Below are 23,378 nucleotides of genomic sequence, written 5' to 3'. Positions count from 1 at the left end.
TCTGCCAGGCAAATAAGCTACATGTAAATAGTCAACTCACCCTATAAGTAGGCATTTAGCTGGGAGGTAGTGTTCCTTTATACAGAGAGTGATGGCTAACAGGGAGGCATTATCTAATAACTGAGATGCCCCAACAGATTATAGAAAGACTTGCTCTTCTGCTCTGTATACTTCCTTCATCGAAAAAGGAAGACTGCTCATAACTCTTCCTTTTCTTGCAATTAAAAGTAAATGTTGTAGTTATAACCCAATATAGCCTAATAGAAGCGTACCTCCTCCTCTGTTGAAATCTTAACGATTGTACCCTCTACAGACACTTCATAGTGAAAATAGAAGAGATAAATCCATGTCACTCAAGGGCAAAAAATGCCAGGGCACAGAGGATGGGGTATCCTGAATAGAAAAGCAGCCTTGTACAAACAGGGCTTTAGAGAAATAACCATCTGGCTTCTAGGCTCCCTCAATAGCACCATTCTTATCTTACTACGGCTAAGAGAATCAGCCACTTCCCCAAAGGCTGTGGGAAAGACTCTTGAGGCCTAGAATACAGTGTTTTATTTACTTCTCAAATTCTTATTTGGTCAGGTTTCTTAAAATGTCACATATATATCTTTCTCCTCGTATTCCAGAAAATTAGATGCCACTAATCAATTGATATGCCAATTTGGGTTATGCTTCCAGTCCAGAAAATTACTGTACTCCATTATATGTTTTCCCAGTTACCATTATATACCAGTAATTAAATTTAAATTATATAAATTTGTAACATACGTTAAAAAATGTATGTAATACTTAAAAAGCATCATAACTCCTCTTTTTATTGCTTTGCCAGTATAATATGTATAACATACTTCTCTGTTTTTAGTCTCTTCTTCCTTTCTGTTCTTTATTCTTCCTTTCTCTCTGGAATGTTAAGAAAGCAATTTTCTGAAGTGTAGGATACAGTTCAGATCCCCTGACTGGATTCAGAAGACAACGCTGCCCCATTTCCAGGGCACTGCAGTCCATGATAATTCAATTGTATGCAGTAAAATGGCAGAATGCACAGTGGCGCTGCTTCATAATAATATCCACACAGTGAGAATTTCCTGAGTAGTCAGGATATTCTGTATTCACTAATAAATATTTTCCTAAGGCCACTTCTTAGAAAACTGTGGCTCTATATCATATTGACTGATTTATGGCTATTAATGTATACATTCTATGTGCATTCAGTATTCTTTGTAGAATCTTTTAAGAGTCTTTAATTCATTGACTCTAGCATTATATCTTGTCATCCTGTTCATTTTAGTGTACTTTCACCTAATCAAGTCTAATTTCTGTAATCTTTCTCATTTGGTCTTATCCCTTTTTGTTCTCTTTCCTGCCCTCTCACATTTCCTCTAATACATGTTTCTCCCATCATTCTGAAAGATGAGGTTGTTGAAGTTGTCACTGCATATTTATAAGACTTACAACGATTAGGGTCAGGAACACCTCTCTCTGAACCCACTGCAGCTCTTCCTTCAGTTAAGTAACTGTTTTTAAGTCCTTATAGGGATAAAACAAAAAGGTGTTATCTCCCCCTTAACCATTGTGGGGGGGGGGGGGATTTTAATTAACACATACTTCCCTGAAGAGTACGTGAACCACGCTTAACTGTCAACATAAGCAATATTTGTTGGAAAAGTAAAAAATGTATAAAAGTTGGCACTTTTTTTTTCCTTTTTGGTTTAGTTTGTCTTTTAAGGCAATGTATCAAAAAAAAAAAAGTCCCAAATGCAAAATCAAGGCCTGCCTGACTTTTCAAGGGGGATAAGAATATCTACATGACATGAACCAACAGTATTAATTTTAGATTGTTAGAAGGTCAGGGGTAAACATCAGTTCAGGTTTAAGGTTGGAAGTAAAGAAATAAACCCAAAAAATCAACACACACGTGCATGCATGCTCACACACACACACACACACACACCCACCCACCCACCCACACACCCCCACACACACACCTACACACAGGAAAAAAAGCCATCCTAATGCAAGAATTTTTTAGACTTATTGAAATAATGCTATATTTTTTTGCTCCTATACTACCACCATAAAATACTAATAACATATAAATTTTAAGGCTCTTCTCACTTAAGATAATACATGAAGCATGCAGACGAGATGGGAGTGGAGGGAAACACAATGTACTACATACTAACCATGTGTCAAGTGGCATTGAAAATAAACTTTGCTTGTGTTAGCACATGTCCAGAACAATACCATGCTTGTTGCTGCCTCATAGTTCCACTAAATTCCATATCTATATGGTGTTTTTTACTCGTCAGTCAGATTTATAGATCATAACATGTGGCTCAAGAATGAAGCCTGTTATTTATTTATTTGTTTCTTACCAATAGCAGAGAGTATTCAGTAGTCTGAGTTTTTCCCCAATAACGTCATTCTGCTTTGTCTGTTCCTCTGCATGCTCAATGGTGATTTAGCTTTGTAACAAGAATTTTAAGACTCTCAATATTCCGGTAATAGTATCCAAATAAAACATGAGGAAAGGATGAGCCTAATGCCATGGGGAGGAAGCAGATGATGGAGTGATTGAAGAATATAGGTAATAATTTGCAAGAGGGAATTTAAAAGATTTTGTTATAGAAACATTGCTACAGAATTCTTGCTACACTGAGATTTGAGCACCACTTCTCCTAAATTTCATTACAACTGGTTCACTTATAAATTAAATTGATTTCCTTCATGTAAAAAGCTAAATTCACATTGTTGGGAAAAAGGTCCTGAAATAAAATTTTTTACTTTTCCCCATAACAAAATAATATAAAAATATGCCACCACATTCTATGTGTACCTCTGTGTGTGTTAAATAAATGTGTTGGCCTTTAAAAATTTAAAAAAAAAATGCCTAAAAAGATGAAATTCACTTCCTTAGTGTGGAACATTACACATATGAAAATAAACTACCCACTCAGTACAGATTCTGAATTTAAGTATCATTGAAAAATCTAGAGAGAGAGGGAAAAAAAAGAACCTCTTCCCGGAACAATGGTGCTTTCGGGAAATGCTCTTTGATTGTCCGTGCTCTGGAGCAGTGAAGATGCCAGCTGTACAGAAGACAGCATATTTGCATATAAAAAGAACAAATTTGGTTCAAATGACTGTTGTCAGTACCAGAAGACGCCCATTCTCCAACTTGTCCCCAGCTCCCTCAGCTTCTCTCATGTCAATCCTCAGAAAATACTATTTTGTCTTGTTTTCATGAATATTACCTAGGTGACTAAGACTCTGTCGTCAAGCAATTGAATTAAAAACAAGTCTGTACTGGTGGCTTTTCTAGTCTTGATATCCCACCCTATATGCTGAAAGCCCCAAACTGGCCTGGCATCATCACCTAACATTGTATACAGACTTGGTTCTTTGTGTGCAAGCTCCAAATCCACGTTCCACTTCAGAAACAAGTGCTTGCAGCTTTCTGCTGCTCTTTTCAGCAGGAACATATGTGCTGCTTAAGAAAGGATGAAAGCGTTATTCCAAGAATGGAAGCAGGTCCTTCTGAATACTAAAAGAAATATTGTGAATCAGTTAATGGAAATCTGTAAGGTTAAAACTAGGATCAGAAAAGTTAGAGAGAACAACACAGAGAACAACATGAAGCCTTTTATCTGCCCAGAGGCCAAGATGACAGCATTTTTCCATGACTATCAATCAGTTCCACATGGGAGCCAGTAGGATTCCTATCAGGACAACCATAGAACCTGTCAGTGGATCCAGAAGAGCACGTGTGTTAGTGGGAAGGGTTAGTTACCTTCCCTGTTTTACCCCTGAATCAAAAGATAAGGGCAGTGTGGCTGGTGGAGACAGTTATAGGAGGGGTGGCAGAAAAGTCAGAACCTGAGTCACCAAAGATGGATGGCTAAGAGAAGTGCACTCAGAGTTGTTGAACTCTAAAGACTCAGAATGATTGATGTCCAGGAGGTATTCGGGAGTCAGAGGACAAATGAAGGAAATAAGGCCTGGAATGCTGCCTTCAGGGGTTTATGGTCTCCTGAAAGAATCCATTTGTTTGGGCAGGAAATAGCAAGCGATCTGGAAAACAGTTGTTCAATCTGGATGTCTATGTACAACACATTGACTCATAGTCTGGCTTTCATCAAATCCTGAATGAGCCAATTTTTAGACATGCTTTCCCAAACCAAAATATTTTAGAAGAATTGCATTGTATATATTACACCAAGAGATTTAAATTTTAAAAGGTGGTGCTTAAATTAAGGTATTTTTTTTAATTTCAGTAATATTTTTTATAAATGTATTGCACTTAGTATCTATATGTAAAATTAATGGTTTTTTTAATGAAATTGCTATCCCTTTAAAACCAAATATTTTACAAGTAGATTAAAAGTATTAAATCAAAGCCTTACATAAATAGAAAATAAGAGGGGGAAAGGGAGAATGAGAGGAATAGATGGGTCTGAGGGGATAGCCTCTATTTTAATTGTCTCCATGTAGAACATCATTTGGGGGAGGACAGTATTGAAGACCTTGAAGAATATAACTCCCCATTTTTCTTGACTCTTGAGTCAATCACATGTGTGATTTTCCTATAGACAAAAGAAAATCTCGATATTCGTGTTTTATGTGCAGCTCTAGGGGTGTCAATTCTCCCATCATGAGATGGTTGACTCACAGGAAATAAAACAGATACAGATAAGCTAAAACTAGAAATGACTAGCAATCCAGGAGACACAGAACAATAGAAAGGAGACAAGTGAGTATGTAGGTGAGAAAGCAAATGTGGGATAACTTGAAGACAGGAAGGGACTAATTATTCACAGCAAAATCCACAAGTTAAACCCCACGTGGAAAAAGCATAGCTCAGACAATTGGAAATAACAGATAGTGCTTCTAGGGGAATCAGAGTTTGAAAGAAACAAAAAAGCAAATTCTTAGAAAAACTGGGATCTCCAGGGAGAACAGTTCAAATCTAAAGCTCAGCAGAGTTTCTGCTAGCTGAATGGAACGCTTCAGGGCCCTAGCTACAAAGGCAGTTTCAGGACAAAGAAGTAGTTTACACTACCCAAATTAAAAAAGAACCACCTCTCTACTCTTCCAGGGCATGTGGTACACTAGGTAAGATAAGAATATGAGATATCTTCTGTTTGAGGGTCTCCTTCAAGTTCTTACTTGCTATATGGAGTAAACTGCTTAAGGTTCCCAGCCATGGATCCCAGTCCTGACTCAGTGACTGGATTTGTTATGGAGTCTCCCTATCCTCATCCTGAAGTGGGGATAGTAACTGTAGTTCTTCTCACTGAGGGTTTGTGAAGATCCAATTAAATATGTGAGAAAAAAAAAAGACTGAATTTCCAACGATGTATGAACATATTTCTCACTTTCATATATATTTGTCAAACACCCTGTGAAATAAGAATTATAACCCACAACTTACACATAAAGAATCAGAGTTTTAGAGAGGGTAAGGGATTAACTGAAGACAATCAACAGATTAATACCATTAAGTGATAACTTATATGTCTAGCACCATTCTTAGTGCTTTAAGTAACTACCTCAGCTTAATCCACAGAACTCCCCAATAAAATTTAATTGTTCAGAGTTACACAGGTAGCCAGTAGAAGAATCAGGATTCAAACGCTCTCAGGATGGCAGCCCAGCCCAGGCTCTCAAACGCTGTCCTTGTATTATATTCTCTCGGGGTTACATGGTATAGGCTGAAATGTAAGTTCAAATCTCTGGACCCATTCCAGTCCATTTCTACTATTCTAGCTGTCTGTTACACTTTCTGTTATTTGTTTACATATGCTCTTAAGAGCATATCTATAAGAAGATTGCTTTCTTGGGGACACCTAGGTGGCTCAACTGGTGAAGCATCTGACTCTTGATCTTGGCTAAGGTCATGATCTCATGGTTTGAGCCCCACCTCAGGCTCTGCACAGACAGCACCGATCCTGCTTGGGATTCTCTCTCCCTCTCTCTCTGCCCCTCCGTCGTCGCTCATTTGCGTATTCTCAATCTCTCTCTCAAAATAAATACGTAAGCTTTAAGAAGATTGCTTGTTTTATGACGCTGTCATAATACCAGAATCATGAAGTATGTTTGTGAAGAATTTTAGACATAAAATTCTAAACAGGTAAGCAATCACCAGCTATACAGTCTAGTTACAAAATGTCCTTGTTCAGCTCAGCCTATGACTGATTCCTCCTCTCAGTTCTTTCTAGAAGAACTCCAAGGGCAGTAAGGCTCTACCCTTCCTAATATATAATTTTCTTATAACAAAATATCAATGTTGAAATAATTGTATTTATTGAGAATTTTAAAATGAACTTCTTTCTACAAATAATTGTGTCAGCAATAATTACAAAACATTTCAAGGGCATATCTAAATATATACATCTATTTTATGAAGAAATATGAGAGGAAAAAAGCAATGGCATCCATGCATGCATTCAATTCATGGATATTTATTAAGTGTCTAAATGTGCCCAGCATGATTCTAGGTGACAGTTTCACAGCAGTGAACAAGAAGTTCCCTATTTTATGGAGCTTGTACGCTAGTGGGACATGAAGTTTAAAATAATAATTTAGTCACAATTTTAAACAGGGTGTTAAATTGAATGTTGAGGAGTGGGGGTGTGGGTCACAAAAAGTTTCTCTGATGAGGTGACATTTGAGCTGAGTTAAAACATACCAAGGAGCCAGTTTAGGGGAACAACAAATGCAAAGATCCAGATATTTGGCTTGTTTGAGAAGCAAAAAGAAGACCAAAGCTGATGAAGAATGAGCTAGGGGATAAGCTTATGTCTGGTGAGAATGGCCTACTTCTCAAGATCCTTGTAGAATGTGGTAAGATATTTCAATTTTATTCTAAGTGAAATGGAAGCTATTGGGAGATTTTAACTAGGAAAGTGAAGAAATCACATTGATATTTTTAAAAGATTATTCTGGCTCTTCTATCTGGAGGTGACTATGCAGGGGCAAGAGCAGATGCCAGGTTCCCATAAAGAGTCCTCTAACTGGCCCCGATGAGAGCTGATACCTGTTTAGAATTGAACAACAGGAGGGGCAAAGGATGCGGTTGGTCAAATTCAGAAAATATTTTAAACATAGGAATTATAGGCTTTGATGATAGATCTAAAGTGAGGTTAGAGAAAAAGGGAATTAAAAAAGAGTGATATTTGGGGATTTGTATAACTGAATGGATGGTGATATTTTTTTGTGGAGATTGTCATCATGGAGGAATAAAATACCTCCTAGATGAGCAAGTGGAGATATCTCCTAGCCAGTTGAAAATGGGAGTAGGGAGCTCCATGGAAAAGTGAAAGCAAGAGTTACAGGTTTTGAAAACAAAAACCCACAAATGTTTAAAGCCGTGGACTTTCAAGTTGCTAAGAGTGATGACGAATTTAAGTTTTGTGAATATTGGGGATAAAACCGATATCCTGAATTTGGACAAGTTTTGACCTGGGGATACCTGTTTTGCTTAAATTGACTTCTGAGACCTCACCACGATAGATAACAGCCAAGAATAATCTCTTGTCCTTGATAAAGTAAAAGTAATATGGCAATAAGTGCCAGAGCACTTGAAAAGCTTTGGGCTTTCTCATACTAGGTGTATGACCGTAGGCAAGTCACTTAATGCCTCTGAGAGTCAGTTTCTTCCGTTGTAAAATGGGCATAGCACCACCTTTGCCAACTTCAAAAGGTCAAAGCCCAAGTTAGAAGCATTTTGGAAAAGACTGTTTTGTACAGTGGAAACACGAGGGACTTCTCTTTAATACTGATTTCCACTCTACTAGGTCTCTTTTCTTCCCCATGGCACGGCTCCCAGGTGGCCTAGGATACTTTTGGATACCATCTGCTCAACAAGAAGGCTGCCTGATAAATTTCAGCCCCAAAGACAGCAGCATCAGGGGATCTTGCTCCCTCACAACCTCAGAGGCTTTCAACTTGATGCAAAGCAAAACCACCTAATGAACAAAGCCCTTAGGTAGTCCTGATTCCCCAATTACCCATAAGTAGCAACAGATGCTGCAAAGGTATACCTGTTCCAGTGACCAGCCACTGTCAGTAATTAGACAATGGAGGGAAGTAAGCAATTAGGTAAATCACACAGAAAGAGTAATAAACTAGACGAGGTATGTTGCTCGTGGAAAAAAGACACAAATAAAGAAGGTAGAAAGTAAATTAAAAAAAAAAACTCTAATTTAACAAATAATTTGCAAAACCTATGTGGAACAATCTGATTTGGCCTATGAAGTTCACCTGGTTAAAGACCTCCTTTAACTGAAGCTCCCATGGAATATTCAGAAATAAATGTGACAAGAATAGATCTACTTTATCACAACACAATCTAGTTAAATGATACGGTTGCAGCAGATAGGAAGTGGGAAGAGAAGTTTGATTTCTCATTTATTAGTGATGTTACACATTTCAACTTCCTCAAGAGCACCAAACTAGAATCTACACCAGTGTCAGTAAGAACAGGCTACCTTCTAACTGCAGCACACATTAAATCTTGAGACTCTAGAAAGCACTACTCACGCAACAGCCTGTTAAGAAGCTCTGATTGGTTCATTTTCTCTCTTCTTTCAGTGAAATCTCTAATTATTTCAGCAGTACAAAAACATAATGCAGATCTTAGATTACCTTTCATTGTTTTCTCTTTCCCACCCCTGCACTTTTAATAATCAACGACAAAGAACATGGCCTTTGGAGTTACAATCTATACTCCTCCACTTCCTAGCCTTATGCCCTTGGGCAAGTGACTGAATCCATCTCTGAAACATGAATAGTGGGAAGCACCTAATAGGTCAGCTGTAGAAGCAAAGATAAAAAAATGAAAAGTGTGCAGGGGCGCCTGGGTGGCTCAGTCGGTTAAGTATCCTACTTCAGCTCAGGTCATGATCTTGTGGTTCGAGAGTTCAAGCCCTGCATCGGGCTTTGTGCCAACAGCTCTGAGCCTGGAGCCTGCTTAAGATTCTGTGTCTCCTTGTCTCTCTGCTCCTCCCCTGCTCGTGCTTGTGTCTGTCTCTCTCAAAAATAAATAAACATCAAAAAAAAATTTTTTTAAAGTGTACAGCCTAATACCTGGCACCTAGAAGGAGTTCCATAAGCGATAGCAATTATTATGCACAAAAAGACAGTGTTAAGACCTGCTGCTCAAGGAAGAACTTGTCGACTATAAGAAAGTGACTCACCCAAGGATATTTTCAAAATAATACAGCTTAACCACTCAGTAAATGTATGTCAGATACTAGTTTAAGTGCTTTATGTACATTAATTTATTTAATCCTAACAAGCAATTTATAAGGTAGATACTGATGTCCTTCCATTTTACAGATAAGAAAACAGAGATTCAGAAACACCATGTAATTTTTCTAAGGTCAAGTGGCTAGACGGTAACAAAGATAGGACTCAAATGATTGCAATTGGCTTCTCACTCCCATCTCTTAACTGGTGAGATACTGCCTCCCCACTCAAACTGTAGACTGAAATCTGAGACTGAAATGCAAATCCACTTCTATTAGTTGTCTGTTATTTTTGTTTCTTTGTTTCTGAAAAGGTCTCCTCAAGAGTATTGCTAGTTACCTGATGCTGTCAAAATTGCAATAGCTTGAAGGAAGATGCTCAGGTATGCAAACTCTGCATAGGTAGGCAGTTGTCAGGAGCACAACACGGCTACAGAGTCCACTGTATCCAGCTCAGCATGGTTAAGGCTTCTTTGAGTTTCATCTAACATAGCCCTAAAGCCAGTAAAGCTCAATTGTTGCTGATACCCAAATGCAATTTGCTAGCATTAGACAATGTTTAAAACCTTGTGTTCATCTGGAATTTTAAAATAAGCTCCAAATATATGTGCAATGATTGTAAAATACTGCAAGAGAATTTCTAGAGCCTTAATTTATTTTTGATGTGGGATTATAAGTAATAAAGAGGGATATGTAAATGAGCATTAAGCACATCACCTTGGAAAATGAGCTCTAGGATTTTGTTTCATGAAATTTGCTACTCCTTTTGCTTGAATTGTCTCTTGTGTTCCTTCTAAACCAACTGAAATCCCTCTCATCTTTTCAGGTCTGGTCCAAATGCCACTTCCTTTGAGATGTTTTTTCTGATGCCATAATTATATTTAATTACTGTTTGCTTAGTATTTCCATAGTTGTTGGTGTGTGCCTTTATTTTGCCCTTATCATAGTCTGCCTGGCATTATAGTTGTTTGTCTTCACCACCTCCTAGAAATTTTTGGGAAGCAGGAATCAATAAAAAGGGGATATACCCTGATGATTAAAAGCAGGGGCTTCAGAATCAGACAAAACTCAATTTGGATCCTGACACTGTCACTCAATTTCCATAAGATCTTTGGGAAGTTGACCATTGGGAATTTTTGATGTTTTATCTCTTAAGTGAACATAATGGGAGAGCATGCTCTGCACTCAGACTCCTGGGTTCAAATCTTGGGCCCATACTTGACCTGTTCATGTCTAAGTTTCTTTTCCTGTAAAACAATATGACTAACTAATAAGGGAGCAATTATTCCACAATTAAGTTGTGAAAATGGGGGTGCCTGGGTGGCTCAGTCAGTTGAGTATCCAACTCATGATATTGGCTCAAGTCATAATCTTATGGTTCGTGAGATTGAACCACACATCCATCGGCTCTGAGCTGACAGCTCAGAGCCTGCTTGGGATTCTCTCTCTCCCTCTTTCTCTGCACCTACACTGCTTACTCTCACTCTGTCTCTCAAAATAAACAAATAAACATTTTAAATAAATAAATGAATTGTGAAACAGAAAGTAATTAATTTATGTAAATGACTTATGACGAAGAATGGTAAACAGATAAGCACTCAATAAATGTTTGTTTTTAGTGTTACCTTGTAGAGTTGTGGTGAGGAAAACATGGCATTCTGTTTGTAAAGAGGTAAGTACCATTTCATAGTATCTTAAATATCATGGATTCTCAAAGAATGGTATCTACCACTGTGCTATTGCTGTGATCCCAGCACTTTGCACAATGCCTTGTCTTTAGAAGGTACCCCCCCAAATTATTGTTGAGTGGAAAGCAATGTTTTTTAAGGGAAATATCACATTGTAAGAATCAAGATAGTGGTGATCTGTGTTTAATGAAGCAACAAAAAAGGATGAGCAGAGGCCTTATCTAATTCTTAGCAGGTGCTTCTTTTTTTGCTTCAAGATGATCTTACAGCTTATAGGAAGTAATATTTTTATCAATAGATTAAATACAAAAAATATACCTCTGTGCTTGGTATTCCCTTTAGCTGGAACAGCATACCACGTAGAGGGTAAAAAGATACTAAAGAAGATAGACTAAAACCTTCCATTTTTCCACTGGAGCTTTAAAGAAAAAAAGTCAGAGCTTTATAATCATTTATAGAACAAAGACCAGCAGGAATGTAGAAGTGTAAACACAGAAAGGAGCTAGCAAGTTTAGCCTCCTAAGGTTTTTTTTTCTTTTAGAGAAACATACGAAACAATTCCTGATTTACAGCAATTCATAAAGTATGAATGGACCTGACGTGCAGGTTAATGAAGGCCCTAGCAAGCTATAAAAGCTGTGTCTATAAAGAAATGAGACTGTTTTTTATGCAGCTTGTCAGTCTGAGCACATTTTAATACACATTTCAAATTCTGAACACAGAAAACTGATCACATAATTTACACGACTTTGTGTTTTTTGCTTGCTGTTTGTTTTTTTTGTTTTGTTTTTTTGTTTTTGCTAACCAGGCTATTAGAAATATAGTGGCTCTGAGTGTTGTATATAAGTGACAAATCACTGAATTCTACTACTGAAATCAATCATGCACTGTATGTTAACTAAATAAAATTTAAATACAATTAAAAAAAGATAAAATACAACCATAAAAAAAGATATATAGTTACTTTATATATAAAATCCAAAATCTGTACACATAACCTAATATATGATCCAATAGAAGAACAAAGTATTTAGATTCATCACCTTCCTGGACAAAGCCTTAGCAACAAAATAGGATAACCTCTTTTTGAAAGCCACTCTGATATCTGAAGTAACCTACCTAAGGACGTCTTGTCACTTTGCCATAATATAATGTTGTCATAAAATTGAATTTTAATTACTGAATTCTAGAATGGTACACGTCACTTACCTAGTATAGTGGGTTGCATATCCACAAGACTGTTTTTATTTTAATATATTTTAATAAATTATTTTAATTTATTTTAAATTTATATTTTTTAATAAAAAATTTTATTTTCCTGTTACCATAGAAAAATAGTCTCTACAAGTGGTAAACTTCAATTTCTCTATTTAGTCACATTATGTATGGCAGAACTGGCATGGCTTCCAGAGTGAATGTGAAGTTAAAACACTTGGAATCATTGAGTTTTCTATACATACAACTATTCCAAAGGACCAAGAAATAGAGGAATGGAGAACCCAATTTGAGAACACATTTTCCACTTTCTCTTCCAGGAAGACAAGATGGCTGGCCTTTCTATATGTAGCTTGGTATCTAATGATAAATGAGTATTTATTATGTGCTTTGGTATGTGTTTGTTTTCTGGAGTTGAAGTCTTTACCTTATTCCAAGCACCAAGTGTATGCTTATGATGCTCTCCTGGTCTAGAATGTGATTCCTCCTTTCCTCTTCCTATTTTTAATCCTACAGTCTTCCTTCAAAAATTGACTTTATTTAGTTTTCCTTGCAAAGTCTTTTTTGACTACTCCTCTCTGCACTCATTTGATTCTTTACACAATCTTTCATATTCTTAGAAATCCTAAAAAATCACTGAGCTTTAATTTTTTTGATGTTTATCTTATTTTTTAGAGAGAGAGAGAGAAAGAGAAAGAGTGTGAGTGGGGAAGAGGTAAAGAGGAATAGAGAGACACAGATATGAAGCAGGCTCCAGGCTCTGAACTGTCAGTGCAGAGCCTGACGTGGAGCTTGAACTCATGGACCACAAGATCACGACCTGAGCAGAAGTCGGATGCTTAACCAACTGAGCCACCCAGGTGCCCCCCAAATTGCTAAGGTTTTAAAGGTCTTTTAATGATTTCAGGAGTCTTAGTTTGACCTCTCTAATTATACTATGAGCTAATTGAAAGCAAAGAACAGATTTCTACCACTTCAGATATGCCCCTTTTCTTGTTTAGCTTATTCAGGTTATTCATTTTAAAAAATGACACCACCTGATTGTGACATTTATATGAGCACATTGCAGAGATTTGGAAAGCTGTAAGAAAGCATAACAAAGAAAGTAAAATCCTACTAATATGTCATAACCATGATTAAAGATACTCATACTTATTCTTCCAATCTTATTCTTTCACACATACAAAGAGAGTTAAATAAGTAAGGGTCATGTTGTATATGTAGTTTGTTATTCTGTTTTGGCAACATTTATATTCCCTTGTTTGATGAAATATCCTTTTAACAGATGATTTTTATGACTGTATAGTATTCCATCTTAAGACTATATGTTTTACTATAAAAATTAAACAACACATGCTGATCGACTCTGCATTGAGAATAAAACACAGTGGTCTGCACTTTCCTTCATCCATCCTGAATTTGAGGTATTAGGATAAAAGTCAAGAAATGAGATGATATAATGGACATAAAAAGAGTTAACTGTCTGAAAATGTATTATGATATATGACTACATTGCAGAGATAACAGATGTATTTCTACATTGCCTATTACTGATTTTTATTTATGCTAATTTTCATTATATTACCATAGAAGTTATAGCAGTTGCTATAAGACTTCTCAATTTTAGAGAAAACTAAAAAATAAAGTAAGGCTATGTTAAATAATTTGATCCTTGGATTCATCTTATTTTGTACACTAATAAAACCTACATGGGACGAGTTGATACATTTTCTTTCAAGAGGGAAAAGTCTCTGGAAAAAAATTATCCCATAATTTTATATATATATTCTTAAAAGATAAAACAGCTTCACAAAAGGCAAAGGATTAACAATCTGTTAACTTTGAATCCTATCTCTTCCTGTCTCTTGCTCACTAGAGGCTCAACCCAATCATGAGGGCTGATTCTATTACCCAGGGGTTATGGAGTAAGAGACACTAGAAGAGGCTATGGGACCAGGATGAGTATTTCTTCTGTCTCACAATTGTCATACTCTGACCCTAGCATTCTGGTCATCTAACAGGTGGTCGTCAGTATTCTGCCATTGCTGCTGAGGCTTTGTTTACTTCAAGACAGATCAGCTCATAACTTGGTTTCATTCCTGATCAAACCAGCAACCCAATTCACTACCCTTGAAACCCAGTATTTTCATTCTTATGACCCTTTACCTGCTGCATAAATATTTACTATAGCCAGGGTCTCCTGCTCAGAAAGTTACCTGGATCTTCTATTCAGTATAGACACTTTCCAAACAAGTACCCACATCCCAAATCCCTTTGGATACACAGAATCCTTCTTTGACTTTTATATCTAAAATAGTCCCTCCATTCCGCAAGTCAATTACCTCTCCCCCAGACATAATCTATATAGTTGTTCTATTTCCTGTATACATAGAACTTAACACTACCTGAAATTATTTACTTACAAGTTTGCTATGCTCCCAATACAAAATGGATGAAAGAATGATTTGTATTGTTATAACTTTCACTCCAGCATCCGTGTCTTTACATTCCTATCATAATTGACACCGAGGTTGTTGCCATGCCTAAAATGTGTCTTTCGATGTGCCCTATATCTGGTCATTGGCCTCCGTTAGGTATCAGGCACCAAGGTATAAGTTATTTTAAGAATATAACTTCACAGTGTCAAATAAAGAAGGAGTACATGCATACACACACACGTGTCATCTCATGCCATTAATATATATTAATGTATATTAAAATATGTAGTATAAGTTAGTGCCTATTGTTTTGGATTTATGATATGTAGTATCCACATAAAAATATGAAAACATACTCATAAGTATTCTATTGACTTTGGATCTAGTAAATGAAAATATATAAACATTACGAGCATAATTAAGAGCATAAACTTAATAAATAGTTAATAGAAAGTTCCTTTATGTCTCAGGCAAGATTAGTCTTCTCTCTATATTTTCCACAATGGTTTCAAAAGAAATGCACCCAGATTTTAAGAAATGATCTCTCTCATGGGGCACCTGGGTGGCTCAGTCGGTTAAGCGGCTGACTTCGGCTCAGGTCATGATCTCGCGGTCTGTGAGTTCGGACCCCGGTCGGGCTCTGTGCTGACAGCTCAGAGCCTGGAGCCTGTTTCAGATTCTGTGTCTCCCTCTCTCTGACCCTCCCCCGTTCATGCTTTGTCTCTGTCTCAAAAATAAATAAACGTTAAAAAAAATTAAAAAGAAAGAAATGATCTCTCTTCTTAAATGCTAACCTAAGCACAAAAATAAAAATAAAAATTTGTTTAAAAATTTAAAAAATTATTAAACTTTAAGAAAATCTTTATTCTCTTCAGTTTTTCATTATTTCTCTTTGTGGAAATAAAAAGGAATCAACACACTTAAAAGAAACAATGATAAAAACACAGATGCAGACTTTCAGTTGTAAGGGATGAGTTATATAATTTAGATTCAATAAACCACTAGAAGTATAGTTGGTAATGGTCTTGAGATACTCATTTTTCAGTAAATGCTGATCTTGTGCTATGAAGACATTTTTAACCAATTAGTTTGCTCAATTGACTAAGAATCTCCTATCTCATTTACTTGAATAAAAATGTAGAGAACTTCAGCAAGATATAATGATTTCATAATGGCGTACAGACAAGGCAGAAACAATCCTTAATGGAAAATAACTTATACAAAGCATTATGACACCTAGCAAAATTAGTATAGCTATTTCCCCAATTTAAAGGCAAGGCTATTGGAATTTTCAATTTATTTGAATACTTTAGTAAAGAATCAGGAATAAAATATCAAAAATTTCATTGAAAAATTAGGTGGAAAAAAAGCGTCCTGCTTTATTTCTTTTTTTTTAAAGAATGTTTTTTGTATTAAAATGCGTTGCTTTTTTATTAAATAAATATGCATTCTTAAATAATGATAAAAATATTTAGGAAATGATTATTCTTTCATTATTAATTATGAAGTTAACTAGTTAGCAGGTGAAGTGTTAAAGAATTTGTGGGATTTAAAAAAACTAAAAAAATTTAAAAAAGCCAAAATATATAGTAAAGCCTATACGGATTTAATTATAATGTCTTTGAAAGAGTAGTTTTTAAAAGTGTTTTTTTCTTTTTTCTTTTCTTTTTTTAATAGTACAATTGAGGGCTTTAGTGTGCTCAAAAGCATAACAAATAGTTTGGGGAATATATCTTCCAGGATCAACAACACAATTTCCTGAAGACTCTCAATAACCTTATTTACTTGTAAGGCATTTTTTTTTTGCCACATGATAAAATCAAATGATCTGCTGTTAAGAATTCTAGTGTGTCTTTTAAGTAAATATGAAAAAATAAAATTGAAGTTTTTTTTTAGTGGGAGGAATATTATTATGAATAAATTCTCACAGCTGCTCATCTCTTAGATCTATGATCCAAAGACAGAAAAATAGGTGACAACAGCATTGCTACTGAATTTGGGCTTTCAAAACAAAAAAAATATACCGAGGTCTTTGAACAAGACAGATAACTTTATTTGAAATAGAAGAGACATATTTGGCCCAGGCACCCTGTCTCTTGAAACTTGGTCTCCATGTTTGACTAACAGCCTCTCCTACAATTGTCTCTGCCTCCTTCAGATTTCACAAGATGAAAATAAGAAGGATTTATCTGTATCTTTAAATACACTAAATTAGGGGTGCCTGGGCAGCTCAGTCGGTGAAGCTTCCAACTTCAGCTCCAACTTGCTGTTTGTGGGTTCAAACCTCATATTGGGCTCTGAGCTGAAACTGCAGAGCCTGCTTGGAATTGTTTCTCTCACCTTTTCTCTCTCTGCCCCTCCCCCACTTCTGTGCACACACTCTCTCCCCAAAAAATAAATAAACAAATGAAAGTAATGGCCTCAACATTACTTCTAAAAATAATAATAAAGAAATAAATACACTAAGTTATTTTCTAACACATCTTAACTCTTTGAAATCCTACTAAAAAAAGTTAAAAAAATGAATTTCTTGTCTCAAAAATGAAAGATGAATAGATAAAGGCTCAAGTAGTAAGAGTTACAGTGAGTCAAGAGCTACCTAGGCTTATTTTGCTACTCAGCTCCTTTTCCGACACAAGTTCTTTCTATATCTGACACTATCTGAGAACTCTCTAGAAAAAAGAAAAAAAAAAGTATAACTTTTTGGGTGTTACCACAGAAGTTTCTTGAGTTTTCACATTTCTGTTTCTCAATACTTGGGAAAATAAAAAACTAGAATCCTTAACTTACAGCACCTTTTAGCTACATTTTTAACAAAAATGAAATGTTTAAGAAATGAATCATACCAAAATCCAGAACACTGACAATACTAAATGCTTGTGAGGATGAGGAGTAACAGAAACACTTAGGCATTGTTGGCAGGAATGCACAATAATATAGCCACTTTGCAAGACAGTTTGGCAATTTCTTATAAAACTAAACATACTCTTGCCAAATAACAATATGTTCCCTCATATTTACCCAAAGGCATTGAAAACTTACGTCCTCATAAAAACTTGCATACAGCTTTATCCATAATTAAAACTTGGAAGTGATCAAGAAATCCCTTAGTAAGTGAGTGGACATATGAACTGTGGTATATCCAAACACTGGAATAATATTTAGTGCTAAAAAATGAGCTATCAAGCCAGGAAAAGGCCTAGAGGGAACTTAAATAAATATTACTAAGTGAAAGAAGCTAGTATGAAAGGGTTACATACTGCATGATTCCAACTATATGACATTCTGGAAAAGATACAACTAGGGAGACAGTAAAAAAATATCAGTAGTTGCCGCAGGTTAGGTGAGAGAGGGATGAATAGACTGAGCACACAGGATTTTTAGGGTAATGAAGATATTCTGTTTGATACTTTAATGATCGATATATGTCATTATATATTATTCAAACGCATAGAATATAACAAAACCAAGAATGAGCCCAAATGTAAATTATGGACTTAGAGTGGTAATGATTTATCAGTGTAAGTTCAACAATTGTAATACATGTAAAATCTCTGTACTTTCTGTTCAATTTTGCTGTGAACCTAAAAATGCTCTAAAAATAAGCTCTTAAAGAGAAAAACAAACAAAATTAAATATATATATTTTATATATATTATAAATATATATTTATATATATTATATATAGTTTATATATATTATAAATATATATACATTATTATTATATATTTATTTATATATTATATATTTATTTATTATATATATTTAATATATATTAATATATATATATATACACACACACACACATAATGTTATCTCAGTAAGTTATACTTCAAAATGTAATGTTTTGAGCAAAGGATATAAATTTGAAACCTATGTCATTAATGAAAATATATAATCCTGGAATAATTGAGACTTCAAACCACTAAAAACTACTATAGATAATAAATGTATATATTTCGATTTGTCCATAAATTTATAAAACATGTATATTAATAAAGGTTTACCTATCTTGTCTCTGTATATGAAATTGAACACATGTATGTGTGATTCTATAAAACCTCATTACAAATACAATGTAAAGATATCAGTGAGCTTACAAAATATTTCAGAACCATAAGCTCAGATTCTTTACTTATAAATTGGGGAAAGTAACACCATATAGAATGAACTCCCCCCCCAGCTTTGTTATTATTTTTTAAACTGAAGTACAACAAAAACAATTTGTATTAGTTTCATGTGTAGAATATAATAATTCGACAATTTCATAGCATTTCTCAGTGCCCATCATGATAACTGTACTTTTGATCTCCTTTACCTATTTCACCCATCCTGCCATCTGCCTCAAAGTAACACCTTAAAGAGTGAAATTTCTTTTATAGAACAATGTTTGTAAAAGTTTGTAAATTATATAATGATATAAGCAATGATATAATGATATAAGCAACCTAAGGCTGTATACTATATATGCAATTACTATTATATTTATCAGTATAAGTAAGATAGAATTCCTTACCAAGGATGAATTCCAACTGTGGTTCATTTGGAGTCTTCTGAATACCTATCAATAATGGGTAAGAATTCAGATTAAAGATATTTAACTCATTATCAAAGATATATAAATACATATTACAGTGTTTCACCCTACCCAGGATGTATAAATATATTATTTGGCAGAACAAATTAACTCAGTTAATTGTCCAGACTGATAAGCCATCAGTTCTCAGGACAGGACATAATATTTGTAGCAGAACTAAATGTGACTAAAGACTTGACTGATCTCCTTAGCTCTAAGGCTCTAAAGAGAGCCTTAGTAAACAAATTACAAAACAAACATACAAATACAAAACAAAATACAAAAATATTGTTTTTGTAAGCTTTGCAATTTAAAATGTATTTTTTCATTGTTAGTTTCTTTTAGATGAATGTAGACAGAGGCAAAACTTTCAAAAAAGATGACCTCACCCAAGTACTCTCCTATATAGATTTTTCTTTCAAACCATTCCAGCCTGCTGTAAAGAGTAAGTTATTAATTAAAGAGATATCTCTTGTAAGGTTATGAAGGACATTACGGTGGTGGTTATTCTGTCAACTTATAGATAGCTCAAATCAATGTCCTGATAAATGTTTCTATTCCTTTTTATCATGATTTTTAAGAAATCTAACAACATGGCTTAGAATGAAGTGGAGGGAATGTCTGAGAACAAAAGTAAGGAAATGGGAACATGTAAGGGTTAGAAGGCAGCGAGATCTGACTGTAAGGTGATAATGTGGTATAATGTGATAACATGGATACCCTACGACCACGCACAGCTCGGGGTCTTTTTAAACAAGACTGGATGAGGACTTGGATACCACTTATTACAACTCATGGGTGGCCAAAGAAGCGAAACTAAAATTAATGAAAAAGTAAACTATTTGGTAATAAATGTAAGAATCATTTTCTTATTTATTTCTAAATCTAAATAAATGTAAAATCATGTTCTTATTTATTTCTACTGGTGCATTTACCAAATACAATTTAAATTTACTAATATTGGATCACTAATATATTGTTAGAACCATTTCTTTGTATAAAATCTATTTGTTTTTTATTTACAGGGTTAACTTTTTTCTTTTCTTTTTTTTTTTTTTTTTTGCTTAGTAGCCATTTATTTTTTCTCCTGTTGACATTTCACAATACTATGATTAAAAATATCAGACTTTCCAGAGAGATGAGACTTGTAATCATTGGGTAGATCTCTGTTCATTTCAAATAATGTAGTCTTTTTTTAAAGACTATTAGTAACTGCTGTAAGCTTTGACAAACAAATTTCTAGAAAACATATTCAACCAATACTGTTTTCTTTAGATTATTTTTTATGTTTTTAAATGTTTATTATTCATTTTTGAGAGAAAGCATGTATGCACACACGTGCACCAGTGGGGGAGGAGCAGAGAAAGAGAGGGAAAGAGAGAACCCCAGGCTGGCTTCACTCTGTCAGCACGGAGCCCAATGTGGAGATTGAACATATGAAACTTGAGATCATGACCTCAGCCAAAAATCAAGAGTTGGACGCTTAACTGACTGAGACACCCAAGCTACCCTTTAAAGTTTATTTTTATGGTGTAAATTAAATACTCTCATTTAATTTGACATATATTTGAAAGCGATAAATAAATGGCCAACAGGACTCTTGAAAAGAAAAGACACAATTCATGCAAAACAATAAAACCTAAACTCTACTATTTGAAGCATAATAGAAAACATACAATTCTTCCAATGATTTTAATGACTTGAGTAGCACAAATAACAACTGTAATGTCTAAATGCAAATCTTGGCCACATCTCCATGTTTGCTCTATTTATGTGACTTAGTGTTCTTGAGTATAGCAGTGACAATCTACCTGTCTAGGGTAACCATTATGTCCTAATGCTTTCAACTTGAATGACTTTGATTTAAAAATTTTTTTTTCAACGTTTATTTATTTTTGGGACAGAGGAAGGCAGAGAATGAACGGGGGAGGGGCAGAGAGAGAGAGGGAGACACAGAATCGGAAACAGGCTCCAGGCTCTGAGCCATCAGCCCAGAGCCTGACGCGGGGCTCGAACTCCCGGACCGCGAGATCGTGACCTGGCTGAAGTCAGACGCTTAACCGACTGCGCCACCCAGGCGCCCCTAAATGACTTTGATTTTAAAGAGAACATTTCTATATTCTAAAAAATAATTCCACATGAGATTACATAAATGCTAAAGAGGAGGTGTACTTAAAAAGTATTTATTAGTGTCTTAAAAAAAGTATTTATTAGTGTCTTAATATACATTCAAGAACTTTGATTCTACTATTTGATATTTCATAGACTATATTTCATAGTCCATTTCATAGACTATCATCTGTCTCACTCAAGATAAAGGATCAGAATCACATCACAGAGTCGCTAGGACAAAATAAATGGTGCAAACAAAAAAATAGTTAATTTCATGCCATTTGTTAGAACCCAGGTTTCTGTGAATACATATGAATGTATGCTTAGTTGACTCAATTTACATTTTCAGAGAATTACAGAGAGGGGAACACATATACCTACTTGTGAACTGGAAGTCCCCAGTATCATTTGCCTGGGGTGTGGGAAGAAAGTGCTGGCCTTCTTCTGATGCTCCTTCCTCTTTGATTTCCATGGTCAACCTTCACAGTTGTTTAGTCTTCTAAATTTTCACGTCCAAATGTCACTGCCAGTGATTCCTGGTTTAATATAGATGTATCTTCACACTGAAGGCCCGATATCTTCTGAAATTCTGCATTTAGGAAACAGCAATAGCAAAAATCTTAGTTACTTCAGAGTTTAGTATAAAGCTAAGAATTGAAGGTAGGTAGAAACTACAACTTCCTGCCTATCTCACCTTTATTTTCAAGATCTATCCACCTAATTTATGCCTCATGAACTCTAAGTTAAGTGGGTATTCTCTATGCAATTATTTTATGTTCATAAGAGGGATTTCTAAATCCTGAAATGTGTATTCTTCTCTTCTAGGTCATTCTGTAAAACAGTAGATAGCAATAGGGGCTGCTGCTAACCTAATATGCATCTAATTTAGCAGCAAGAGCAGATAGCATCTTGTCAAGGCATTAGCATGTTTTGCCAAGGTGAATATTACTATCATTCCTTCCATTAGATCTACCCTTTACGCTCATCTCTCCATCCACCCTTGTTAGAACATTATTCATGAGCACGTAAAGACAATTTGGCATGGCACTCTTCTTCCAATATGAGCCAAGAGCCAACAAGTAGTACAAGGGAGTTTCTAACCTCATCATTACCCATGGAGTCTTCTTCTCTGCCTGATAAAGTTTTAATTGGTTAATGATCAGGATCTATGGTGAAAAGAATGAATAATAACTCTACAAAGCTAAAGCTCAAGGGGAAATGAAAGTAACAACAAAATCATGAAAATCAGCATGGGGGAAAAAAAGCTTTTCCAAGAATTTAATACCCTATTATGCAAATAGCCGCAAATAGTTTCAAATTCATTCTGATATTTAGCCTGATATACATGACCAAGAATGAATTAGGGAAAAAAAAATCAATGTTGTTTTAAATCAAGTTACCACCTGAATTAAAATGTATAAAAAATCTTTAAATGTCTGTCCAATGTTGTTTAAAGCGATAGTGGCAATCAAGTTTGGTTTAGAATAATGATTTCGTCTCCAACTTCACAAATCCACAGCCTTAGTCTTTGTTGTTTTAACAAAGCAGTTTCATTTGTAATTCAGCTCTGGTTTTTAAAGATCATCTGGTAAAAATTAAATTCTGAAAGCATCTTGAATCTTTAAAAAATATTCTAATAAAGTTGTATATAAGTACACATTGGTTCTTCAGGATACAACCAGGAATGAAGGCCAGGAGTAAAGGGCAATTGCACTATCAATTAGACCAAATTCTTCAAGTTAAAAATTGTATTTTGAATTAAGATAATGCTTTCTATTTTTTTAACTATTTAAATTAGATGTGTCTTCTGATAAGGACAGACATATTCATTGGACCACATTCTATCATGAACCTATGACAATTTCATTAGCATGAGTGGGGTCATATCTGTGGAAGACTACCATGCATGTGGGACTTGGGTACAAGAACTTTGTTAACTTAACTGTACTTCTTCACCAAAAACTCAACCTCTAATCTTGATCAACTGTCGTAAAAATTAAAGAGGAGGCCTAAATAAGCAATATGGATAAATCTTAACAAACTAACAACTCAGCACACTAACAGTGAATAATTAATAAAATAAATGTCAACTCTGAGT

At 35.1% G+C, this 23,378-nt stretch overlaps 1 protein-coding gene across 2 annotated transcripts in view; it reads right to left on the bottom strand.

Annotated features, from left to right (window-relative positions):
• Positions 1-23,378, bottom strand: part of INPP4B (inositol polyphosphate-4-phosphatase type II B) — a 403,509-nt gene that overhangs the window by 348,889 nt on the left and 31,242 nt on the right. For both annotated transcript variants that reach the window (XM_047855552.1, XM_047855554.1), the window contains exons 3-4: positions 21,662-21,869; positions 19,109-19,153 (exon numbers count right to left, since the gene is read on the bottom strand). In XM_047855552.1, the coding sequence (XP_047711508.1) occupies positions 19,109-19,153; positions 21,662-21,752 (136 nt within the window). In that variant the 5' untranslated portion in view covers positions 21,753-21,869. The remainder of the gene's footprint in view (positions 1-19,108; positions 19,154-21,661; positions 21,870-23,378) is intronic.

Source organism: Prionailurus viverrinus, chromosome B1 (assembly GCF_022837055.1).
Source record: "Prionailurus viverrinus isolate Anna chromosome B1, UM_Priviv_1.0, whole genome shotgun sequence".
In the NCBI taxonomy this organism is placed as follows: domain Eukaryota; kingdom Metazoa; phylum Chordata; class Mammalia; order Carnivora; family Felidae; genus Prionailurus; species Prionailurus viverrinus.
The sequence above is the reverse complement of the archived record's forward strand: the minus strand, read 5'-3'. Positions and strand labels throughout refer to the sequence as shown.